At 27.9% G+C, this 12,681-nt stretch overlaps 1 protein-coding gene across 4 annotated transcripts in view; it reads left to right on the forward strand.

The window, feature by feature from the left end:
- Nucleotides 1-12,681, forward strand: part of LOC100205708 (TATA-binding protein-associated factor 172) — a 107,761-nt gene that overhangs the window by 92,836 nt on the left and 2,244 nt on the right. For all 4 annotated transcript variants that reach the window (XM_065803597.1, XM_065803599.1, XM_065803598.1 and 1 more), the window contains exons 35-39: nt 5,084-5,232; nt 5,453-5,596; nt 5,688-5,765; nt 5,888-6,017; nt 12,005-12,096. In XM_065803597.1, the coding sequence (XP_065659669.1) occupies nt 5,084-5,232; nt 5,453-5,596; nt 5,688-5,765; nt 5,888-6,017; nt 12,005-12,096 (593 nt within the window). The remainder of the gene's footprint in view (nt 1-5,083; nt 5,233-5,452; nt 5,597-5,687; nt 5,766-5,887; nt 6,018-12,004; nt 12,097-12,681) is intronic.

Consider the following 12,681-nt stretch of genomic DNA (forward strand, 5'->3'; position numbering starts at 1 on the left):
AATATATATATTATTGTATAAAATATATATATATTAATATATAAAAAATATATATATATATTAATATATAAAATATATATATATATATTATTATATAAAATGTATTTTTATTCATATATATAAAATATATATATATATTAATATATATAAAATATATATATATAGTTGCTAAATTGGGTTACAAACTTCTTGACAAATCGTTCTCAACATGTTTGTATCAATGATTCATACTCAAACAACATTCATGTAAAAAGTGGAATACCTCAAGGAACTGTTTTGGGACCCATTTTATTTTTAATCTTTGTAAACGATATAACCTCATATATTGAGGGGGATTGTGGAATCAAGCTTTTTGCAGACAATAGCAAGTTGTGCCAAGCGAGAAAAGCCGAAAATAATATCAACCTTGTCGAAACTTTAAAGAGAATTTCACAATGGTCAAACAATTGTCAACTCAATATATCTACCAAAAAATGTTTTCGCTTATGATTCCATTACCAGTTCTTACTTATTGGATATTGATGCACCTATTGAATCAATTGATTCAATCAAAGACATTGGGATATTTATTTCTTCCGATATAAAATTTTCCAATCACTGTTCTCATATTGCTAGCAAAGCAAGTTCTTGTGCTTACTTGCTCTTAAAGTCTTTCATCAGTAATGATTCTCAACTTTTGATAAAAGCCTATAAAGTTTATATTCAATTAATTTTAGAGTCATGTACCCCTATGTGGAATCCATATCTCTTAAAAGATATACATCGGATAGAAAAGGTTCAGAAACATTGTAACAAGAATTGTCTGCAGATGGTGTTGTATTCCATACAAAGACTAAGCTTCAAGACTTGATATCTTCAATCTTGACTCTCTTGAATGCCGGAGAATAAAATTTGATCTTTTAATGACTTTTAAAATTATGCACAATTTGGTTGATTTGGCTTTTTTCTGAGTTCTTTACTCTCGCTCCTACTCGTTATTCAACTAGATTCTCAAAAATTAACATCAGGTAACAAATACATCAATGATATAAGGAGATTTTTTTTTGTGAAAGAGTTATTAAGAAACACTGTTTACTGTTTTAAACTTGGTGTTACATAAGAGTAATTCTCTAATTACCTGTATCATCTTTTTGTATATTTATTGAAATGCAAATAAATTAAAATAAATACATATTAATATATAAAATATATATATATATATATTAATATATAAAATATATATATTAATATATAAAATATATATATATATAAATATATATTAATATATAATATTAATTCGAATGTATGGAGTAATAAAAGCTCATAAACCGGAAAAATCGTACCCTATGAGAATAATTATCTCTACCATTGGCACACCAAACCACGGAATATCAGAATTCTTAGTTAAGATAATACAACCAGTCTTAAATGAAAATCCGACACGATTAAAAAACTCTTTTGACTTTATAAAAAAAGCTGAAAATTGGAATGTCGCCAACAATGATATTCAAGTATCTTATGATGTTGTAAATTTGTACCCGTCAATTCCGTTAAAAGAAGCCACCGTTATACTTTTAGAACAATTAAGTAACAATTTATCATATAAAAACTTAACAAAACTAAGTATACCTGAAATAAAGCAACTCATAGAACTTTGCTTATATCAATGTTATTTTCATTGGAACAATGAGATTCACGTAATGGAAAACTCAGGACCAATCGGACTTTCTTTCATGGTTGTTCTCGCGGAATCTTTTCTACAATTCCATGAAAATAATGCAATTAAAATGGCTTTGACACAAAATCCGGCACTTAACCTAAAATCATTTTTAAGATACGTTGACGATAGTCATGCAAGATTTCCTAACATCAAACAAGCAAAACAGTTCCAAGATATTTTAAATCAACAACATCCTGCAATACAATACACAATTGAAGTTGAAAACGAAACAAAAACGCTTAACTTTCTTGACATAACCATTACAAATAACACACTAGGAAAATATGAGTACAAAGTATATCGAAAAGAGGCAATCACTAACATTCAAATTAAACCGCATTCAAATCACGATCCAAATATTTTAACAGCTATATTTAAAGGTTTTCTCCACAGAGCTTACTCCATCTGTAGTAAACATCATTTGCAAAACGAAATAAATTTTTTAATTGACATGTTTATTGAAAATGGGTACGATGAAAAGCTATTGAGGAATATTACACACCAATTCCATCAAAAAAGACAAAATAAAAAGAAAATTCCATCAGAATGCAACAATCTTCCTGTAGTGTCTTTACCTTGGGTACCAGGCCTTTCACCAAAACTTCGAAAAATATTCCGAAAAGCAGGGTACAGAGCAGTATTTAAATCAAACCCAAATTTAAGATCTTTATTAACATCAAAAAACAAAACAAAACTACCAAGTAACAGCCAACCTGGAACGTATATAATAAAATGCAACTGCTCCAAAGTCTACATAGGTGAAACAAAAATGCAGGTAAGTACGCGGATGCATCAACATCAGAAGAGCATTAATGAAAACAAGCCTAATCAATCTGCATTAGCATATCATAAAACCTTTTGCAAAGAAAATATTATTTGGGAAAAAACAAGAACGTTAAAAGTAGAAAATAAAAAGTTTGAAAGAAAAATTAGAGAGGCGTTAGAAATACAAAACAACATGTGCTCTGCGCGAAACGGCGAAATTAACCTTGATGAAGGCCAATATGTAAAAACTATGTTTTGGACGCCATTTTTAAAATTTAAAAATCAAAAGAAGCCATTCAACCGCTGACGTCAATAGTAACAATTTTATATAAACTATAACGATTAAAAATTATTGTAACATTTTACAAGCTGATGATGCTGGTATCTATAACCCAGCGAAAATTTCTTATAAAATAATATTATTTGTATTGAGAGAAACTGTATTTCTTGATGTTTTAAAATAATAATATATAATATATATATAAATATAAAAAATATATATATATTAATATATAAAAAATATATAATAATATATAATATATAATATATAAAATATATATATATATATATATATATATATATATATATATATATATATATATATATATATATATATATATATATATATATATTATAATACAAAACAGCCTTAAATATATATATATATATATATATATATATATATATATATATATATATATATATATATATATATATACATTTGCATGTATATATATAACAACAACAGCCCTTGGAGTCAATCTAACTGCTGACCTAACTGCTGACTAAAAAAAGAAATATATATTTCTTTTTTTTTTGCTCATAAGAAAAGAGTATTTTTGAGATTAATTTTACTTTTTGAACAATGAACAATGGTCTTTTCATATTCCAAGACTGCTTTCTTTATAACTTTTTTTACTGTCGCACAAGCTGCTTTATGCTATAATTTTTAATTATCTTGAGCAAATTGTTTAACAGATTTGTATTTGGCCAAGAGGTCTTGTTTTAGTTGAATACCAGCTTTGACATCATTTTACATCATGGTCCAGAAATAATTTAGAGCTAGTTGTTGATATTATGGAGCACACAATTGAATTTTTTTGATTTTTGAAGTTTAGAGAAAATTAGTTATTACTTTTTTTTTAAAGAAATTTAAAAAAAAAGTAATAATTGTTTTTAATACAGTAAAATTGTAATTACATTTTACAAATTTTTAGTTTTTTCTACTCGATCTAATAAACTTAATGATTTCAATGCTTTGTGATTAAATAATTTGAATAGAAAAATCACTTCTCGTGCATTCTCAATTCAGTTTCTAATATTCAAATATGTACAAGACCTATTAATAAATTTTTTTTTTATCTCCTTAAAATAAAGCAACAGAAGTAAAAAATTAATTAACAGTTATTTCTGGTTTACACAATCATTGTCAGATTCCCACTAATCATATGTAGTTTTATACCTTGAACAAAAGTATTTTAGAACATAAACTTTTGAAATTGTAAAGGTTCTTACAAAGCAGGTTCTTTTTTAAAATTAATCACAGGTAAAATAAAATCTTTCTTTAAAGATTCTTTAAAGATGCAAGGTTTAGTTCGTTATTTTTTTATTCAGTTAAATCTCTATCTTTGTATTTAGGAATAACAACTGTTGTATAACTTGTACAAATATATGTTGTACACGTATATAAATGTTGTATAATATCGGCTAATAATAGTTGGTTTTATTGCTTTTTTTAAACTGTTTTGTAGTTTTATAGCTAAACTTAGATGTTTGTTCTTTCTGAAGGTTTTTCCATATCATTATGTCACAATAGTACAACATCTACAACAGTAGTACAACATGTACAACAATAGTACAACTCTGCATTCTATGTAATCAGTTTATGTTATGTTTGGTTACAATTCTTTAGCACTCTGTTTTTTATCAAGGTCATTTACAATCTTTTTTAATATTTTTTTATCTATTATTGCTGGGAGTCATCCACATAGTGTGTACCCAAGATAATTGCCAAAAATAGACCGATCCCCCCCTCCTCCTCCTCCTCCTCCTCCTCCTCCTCCTTGTAAACAATAATGAACCTTTAGCTTGGTTTTCTTACTTAAATGCTCATGATTTTCTACCAACATCAATTCTGTAAAAAGGGTACCGGGCCTAAGAAATATATCCTTTTGATCAAATCTTTATGATCATTTTGAAAAGCAAGTTAGTAGAACAACTCATTCTTGCTATCTACTCATTGATTTTTCAGATCAATTGATTTTCAGATTTGGTGGTTTTGATTAAGTTTTGAATAATCCAATTTGCTGTTACTGGTAGTTGCTACTCTCTTGGTTCTTTTTGGTTTTCATTTGATCTACCAAACCAACACTGAATATTACATTATACAACATTGAATGGCTACACAACAGTACTCTCTATCAACTCATAATACCTTGAAATCTTTTATCATTTGATAGTATACATTTATTGTTACTTATTTCAATTTATACCATTAGTTATACCTGTGATATATTTTAAAATACACATTTAAAAAAAAATTTCAAAAAAATTTATTTTTTATTATCAATTGTTTAATAACAAAGTAATCATTATGATTTTTATTTTTTATTTATTCAGGCCCTTCAATATCTTCGTAAGGTTTGTAACCATCCTTCACTGGTAATGACACCTTCTCATCCTGAATATAGTTCTGTATGCTCATATTTAATTGAGAATAAATCTTCACTTAATGACATTCAACATTCCTCAAAACTTTTAGCACTAAAGTGAGTTTTCTTTGTTATTAAAAGCAAAAGTGAGTTTTACTTTATTATTATCTGCTGAATTTTTTTTTTTTATTTCATACTAAAAACTTTCTAAGAATATGATTAAAAAATATGAAGATATTTTTTTCAAATTTACCTCCTGTCCAGACAGACATTTGGGCCTGGGACCATGAACATTTTATAACTATTGACTAATTTTTAAAAAATGATCTTTTTTTAGACAACTTCTTCTGGATTGTGGAATAGGAATGGAAAACAATGTAAATCTTACAGATGAGCTCCACCCTGTAGTTTCACAGCACAGGGCATTAATATTTTTTCAGTTAAAATCAATGCTTAACATTGTTGAAAATGATTTGTTCAAGTAAGTTATTGTTTATTATAGTTTATTTAAGTAGATTATCTGCTATATTAATATCTCTCTTATTTTGATACTGTTGTTTTAATTTTTTTAGACAACATTTACCATCTATAACCTATTTAAGATTAGATGGCAGTGTCCCTGCAAATCAACGTCATAACATAGTGCAAATGTATTTTTTAATTGTGTTTTTCTTAGCAATTATCAAATAAATTGTTTTTCAAATTCGATATAGTCTACTTAATCTTTATTTTACTTTGCACAGTTATAAAATATCTAGAAGATTTTTTTTAGGTTTAACAATGATCCAAGTATAGATGTATTGCTTCTAACCACTCATGTTGGAGGTTTGGGATTGAATTTAACTGGTGCTGATACAGTTATATTTGTTGAGCATGATTGGAATCCAATGAAAGATTTACAAGTAATAATTTATATAAAACATTTTGTATAAAATATTAAAAAAAAAAATTGATAAAATGCTATGCCTATAGTAGTGATATACCATTTTATAGTAATTCTTCCTGTTATCTCCTAAAGAAGGTACAGCTCTAAAACTTAGGTAATTGTGTCTTGAGGATTCTATCAACAGGTCTAAATTATCAGAATATTAACAGTACCATGTTGCATTTGGAAGGTTTACCTGTTAGTGTTGTTAATTTGGATTGTCAAAGCCACATAAGGAGCCCTTTGTTACGTTTTTGGGTTGATTAGCAGGAAAAAGGCAACCACATAGCTTATTGCTTAGGGTGCTATGCACTATATTTATAATTGAGCCGAATTCCCGAATTATTAAAATCATAAAGAAAATTACCATTCTTTTAACTGACCAAATTGACCAAACCCTTTTTCATTATACCTCAGCCAATAATGTTATTACTGACATCTTTAATGTTCATCGCACTAAATGTCTTTGGCTTTAATAGCACTAAACCTGCTGGCTCTAAATCTTTTTTTGGCTTTTTTAAACCTTTATAATCTTCAGTTCAGTTCTTTTACTCAGTTAAATTTATAACTTGTTTTTGAGACAAACCTTTTTTATAGTTACATAGCTTTACTTCTTGATTTGTGTTTTTTCTCTGACCCATTCCTTCTCATTGTATTTAATTATTTGTATTCAAGACTTAAAAAATCCTTCGCTAAGGTCCATTATTCTTAGACTACTAAATCTTCTTGTCTATCTAAAGAAATCCATTGTTAGATATCCAAGTATCTATTAGATATCTAAATTTCTCCTACTTTCATTTCTACTTGAACTTTTCTACTGTTTGTGGTCAATATTGTTGTTTACAGTTTTACAAAAGTTTTCTCCAACTCGCTTCATTTCTCTATTACAAACTATTTAACCAGTGTTCATGTAAATTTTATTTTCCTACTTGCTGGAAAAATGGCTTTTACAGTTCCAATTTTTGAAAACTCATTGCTCTGACCCTTCTTACTATTGCTGGATAAGTTCTTCTTACTATTAATAAGTCTTTAAATCCTTAAATAACAAACTTCTAATATTGTTCTACTGTTAACAGAAATTTGTTAACAGAAAAGTTCTATTATGCATTACATTTTTTTTTACTTCACTTCACCTACCAAGGCCGTGAAGGTCTCTACAGTCGAGAAGGCTACTTTAGTTGTAGTTTGAGTTGTACCCTCTCTCAACTCTATATCTCCAAAACATGAATCTTGACAAACAAGGCTGTTGCGCAGAGAAACAAGTTGAATGCAGTACTATCAGGGACCTGGTGGGGATTGAACTTGGAACTTCTCGCTTATGAGGCGAGCGCTCTACTACTGCACCACTACCGCATAATAATGCATTAAGGCAAGGGCTTAAGATTGTACTTGACATATCAAAGAGTTTTGATAAAGTCTGCCATGCTTCTCTTAAAATAGCTTCTTTTCCATAAGCTTGCTTCATATGATGTATCTGGGAAAGTTTTTAAAACTAATGAATCATTTTAACTGTAGTTATCCTTGATGGAAAATACTGTCCTTCATTTCCAATAACTCCTTGGGTACTTCCTCATCTATTTTAGCGATCTTTATATTCCTTTCTCTGTTTGCTGATAGGCTCTATTGTTGATGAGACTTTTTGCAAACCCAGCCCTGGCAAAGTTATGAGATTTAGCAGAGGTTGATAGCCGGGGCTAGACAAAAAGTTATAGTACTTAATATATTATAATTTTATGCTTACATTTACTATTTATTAAGTACAAGCATACATTTATATATTTTTAAACTCTTGTTTAAAAGCAACCACTATTAAGTTAAGAGTTACTTTAAAATAGAGGATAAGTTAAAATACTAGGAAACATATAACTGAAGACTTAAAATGTTGTAAGTTGTATAAAATAGGAAAACATGAAGATGGATAAGAGTTATAAGGTTTTTTTGATGTTCAAGGAAAAAAACTGGATTAATAAAGGTTTTTTCAGCATGAAGGGGAAAGATAAAGTAAAAGGATGCATCTTGTTGAATAAGAAGCCAAGCAAGAATGAGTTTTGGTTTATCATAATAGAGATGATATCTTGTTTGAGCATTGACCATGATTGTATTTTTAGAAAAAAGAAAGAAATGCAACCTTACAACAATGGAAGAGCGGCTAAAGCTTGGCAGATAAAGCAGGTCTAATTACATTTACAATGTGCTTTTAGACTTTATCTAAGAGTAAGAGGGTTGTCACTTGCCAATATAGTAATGCCAACACTATTGCAATATTTTTTTGCAGTAAATAAATGAGTTTTGTTGTCTAACAAAAATTGTGGATTATAAGTTTAGACTTAAAATCAACAAGCCACAGCAAGCCTTAGGCTGTTACAGAAGAGAGATCAGATTTAAAATGGGCTGCTTGTTTTAAGTAAATAAAAAGTGAAGATTTGTAGTCATGATAAGAGTATAAAGTTAAATAATCAGCAAATAGAGCCACTTTAGATTTAATGAAGATCGTTATTGTAGATAAGAAACAATGCAGAAGTAAAGATAGGACCTTGTGGTACCCTTAAAGTTTCTCGAAAAAAAGAAGAGTCTTCAAGAATAGTTTTACTACTGCAGTTAGAAAGAAATAATTTAATAACCTCAAAACCTTTATACAGTGGTGGCACAAAGTCATGACCACAGTTGTAAAACAAGAGAATTTTATTCATTTTTGGCACAATATAAAATAAAACAGCACCACATTGAAGTAAAAATGATTCTGCATTGTCAGTAATAAGCGCCACTAATAAAAAATAAAAAATTCTGACTAAAAGACTAGTATTTTGTATGCCCTCCATGCGCATCAAGCACAGCCTGTACATGTCTTTGCATAGACTGTACCAGCTTTTGGATGGTGTCAACAGGGATTGCTAGCCATGCAGCTTGTAAATATTGCCACAAATCATCCAGATTGCTGGGTTTGGTTTTCTGTACCTTTCTGAAGAGCTTCTCCCACAAATCTTTAATGGGGTTCAGGTCAGGACTTTGTGGAAGCTGTTCAATAGCATTGGTACAAGCACGTTTGAGATATTCCATTAATTTCTTAGCTTTGTGGCAAGGAGCATTGTCCTGTTGAAAAAAAAATATTTTTTTTTTTTTACAAAATAGCTTGTTTGCTGATGGTTTCATTTGTGTTTTTAATATTTCCAAATATTTATACTGGTTTACCATGCCCATACAACGATATAAATGACCTACACCTGATCCTGCTTCATTACAGTCCAAACGTTCTCAATAATATTGAGATCTGGACTTTTGCCTGGCCAAGGTTCCAGTAGCGGGATGTTTTCAGAACGCAGCCAGTCCTTAACAGCCTTGGTACCATGACAAGGTGCGCCATCATGCTGGAAATGAGTGATGCCATGTATTGGTACAAATGGTGGCAGCTTATCCATCAGTATACTCAAGTAAACAGCACCATTGATCGTTGTATTTTTAGGCATAATCCAAATGCCAACACGACCGCTACCAGAGACTGCTCCCCAAACCATAACTTTTGGAGCCTGTTTGACTGTTGGTATAACATATTTGGATTATGCCTCTGATTTGGTGGGGGTCTGACATGTCTACAAAATGAGTAGAATTGCGTGAATGTTGTCTCATCTGAAAACATCACTTGTAAAAAACACTTATCTAACTTTTATCTTCGACTTGAAGTTTCACCATTGCTGGATCATCAGGAAGAGTTACTAAATCTCAAAAAAAATTCAATTTATAGAAAAAAATATTTTACAGGAAGTTATAAATTATTATAAAAAATTTTTAATTACTATATTTTTTTGTTAACGGGAAGTTACAGAAAGTCATTATGAAATAATTTTCTTTGGAATGGGGATAGTTTAATTTGGTCATTTGTTTTTATAACTTTTTAAGAGGTATTTATTTTCGTGCCTACATTTAGAAATTAATTCAGATTTTTTATTTAATAAATTTTCTTGATTTAAATGAGTAATTATTTCAAATTTTTCTTGCAAACATAGCATACATTTTTTGGAAATGTTATTATAGGCAGGGGCAGATTTTAGAATAGACCATTGTAAATTAAAATTTTTATTTTTATTTTTATTTATTTATTTTTATTTATTTATTTTTATTTATTATTTTTATTTGAAATAATTATTTGAAATAATTACTCATTTAAATCAAGAAAATTTATTAAATAAAAAATCTGAATTAATTTCTAAATGTAGGCACGAAAATAAATACCTCTTAAAAAATTATAAAAACAAATGACCAAATTAAACTATCCCCATTCCAAAGAAAATTATTTCATAATTACTTTCTGTAACTTCCCGTTAACAAAAAAATATAGTAATTAAAAATTTTTTATAATAATTTATAACTTCCTGTAAAATATTTTTTTCTATAAATTGAATTTTTTTTGAGATTTAGTAACTCTTCCTGATGATCCAGCAATGGTGAAACTTCAAGTCGAAGATAAAAGTTAGATAAGTGTTTTTTAATAATTTATTTATATATATATATATATATATATATTTATATATATATATATATATATATATGAATATATATATATATATATATATATATATAGTTCTATAGTTTGTTGGCTTTAGGAAGAGCGGAAGGAAAAAAGTGATTCTTACGCCAACACATACGTCACTTTTAATTACTTTTGACTTTCGTCCAACATTTCCGTGTTGGACGAAAGTAAAAACCATTAATTTAATTACAAATTAATCGTTTTTTAAAAAAACCACAAAAACGCAAATTTAATTGACCAGAATGTTTTTAAAAACATTCTGAATGTTTTTATAACATTTTGAATGTTTTTAACAATATAAACAATGTTTTTATTTTTATTTTTTTTAATAAAATGTTTTTATTTTTATTTTTTTTAATAAAATGTTTTTATTTTTATTTTTTTTACTGTAAATCATGCGCGGAGTGTTGCTACATCGACTATCTTATAGCCTGACTCGCAAGGGAGTGCTGCTACATCGACTGACAAATAGCCTGACTCGCAAGGGAGTGCTGCTACATCGACTGACAAATAGCCTGACTCGCAAGGGAGTGCTGCTACATCGACTGACAAATAGCCTGACCCGCAAGGGAGTGCTGCTACATCGACTTAGGGTTTGGTTGGGGCAGGCAGTCTATCATTATTAAAAAAAAAAAATTCCGGTCTTGCATTTTAATTTTTACTTTTTGTCAACAAAATATCGAAAAACTTTCGGACAACATCTAAGGGTTCTATATATATATATATATATAAGATATTAAATTAATATTATGTGTATATATATAATATTAAATTAATGTTATATATATATATATAATATGTATTTAATATTATATATATATATATATATATATATATATATATATATATATATATATATATATATATATATATATAATATTAAAGTAATGTTATATATATATAATATTTATTTAATATTATATATATATATACATATATATAAAATATTAAATTAATATTATATATATATATATATATATATATATATATATATATATATATATATAAATAATATTAAATTAATATTATATATATACATATATATGTCATATATATGTATATATATGTGTATATATACACGCATACATACATGCATTTAAAATGTATATTATGTATGTTACATATATACATACTTAAATATATATACTTATTTATACATACATACGTACATATAATATATGTTTACATATATAAAAAATATATTTAACATTTATAAATTAACAAGTTTAGCCTAACATTTATTTTTTATGGTTCAGCAACAGTACTAAAATATATATTTATGATTTAATTCGAATTTGTTAACTTGCAGATTTTGTGAAATAATATTTCACAAAATTGGCAAGCTAAAAAATTAAGTGTTAAATATATTTATTATTTTAATGTACCGTGTGTACATATTTTAATTATTGTAATGTATATATTATATTTTTTTAAATTAGGCAATGGATCGTGCTCATCGTATTGGTCAAAAAAAAGTTGTTAATGTTTATCGTTTGATTGCTAGAAGTACCTTAGAAGAAAAGATTATGGGGTTAGAATTTTATGAATTTGAAGTTTTTGTTAAAGTATTGTGTTTGAGGTAAAATTTTCTCCAAAACGTGATCAGACACAGCCCTCATATGTGGCGCCTTGAACCTGTTCATCAAATCATTTCTTATCTTTTATTAAAAGATTATTTTGATTTGATGTCAATATATTCATATGCAATTTGAAATCCATCTTTAATAATGCTTGCAGCCCTCGGAATTAGGGTCGTCATTCGGCAATGCCGACCTAAAAGTGTTTGAGGTCGGAAAAAAATTGCCGATCTCGTTTCTATGTTATATGGTACTCTTTGTGTCAAATTTTTTTTTTGCCGACCTAATATCGATCTCTAACAGTTTGAAGTCGGCAATTTATTGCCGAAAAAATGAGGTCGGCAATTTATTGCTGACCTCATTTTTCTAATTCCGAGGCCTGTATCTAATCATGTTTACCTGCAAACGCAAAGTTTCTCTGCTGTAGCTCCACACTAATTACCTGACTGTTTATGATGAATACTAAAGTGGTTGTGGGGCAAATTTAAGCCAGAAAGTTCTTGATTCAATGGAGCCATTTTTTGTTTAACCTTATTAAA

This window comes from Hydra vulgaris, chromosome 08, assembly GCF_038396675.1.
Source record: "Hydra vulgaris chromosome 08, alternate assembly HydraT2T_AEP".
Lineage (NCBI taxonomy): Eukaryota > Metazoa > Cnidaria > Hydrozoa > Anthoathecata > Hydridae > Hydra > Hydra vulgaris.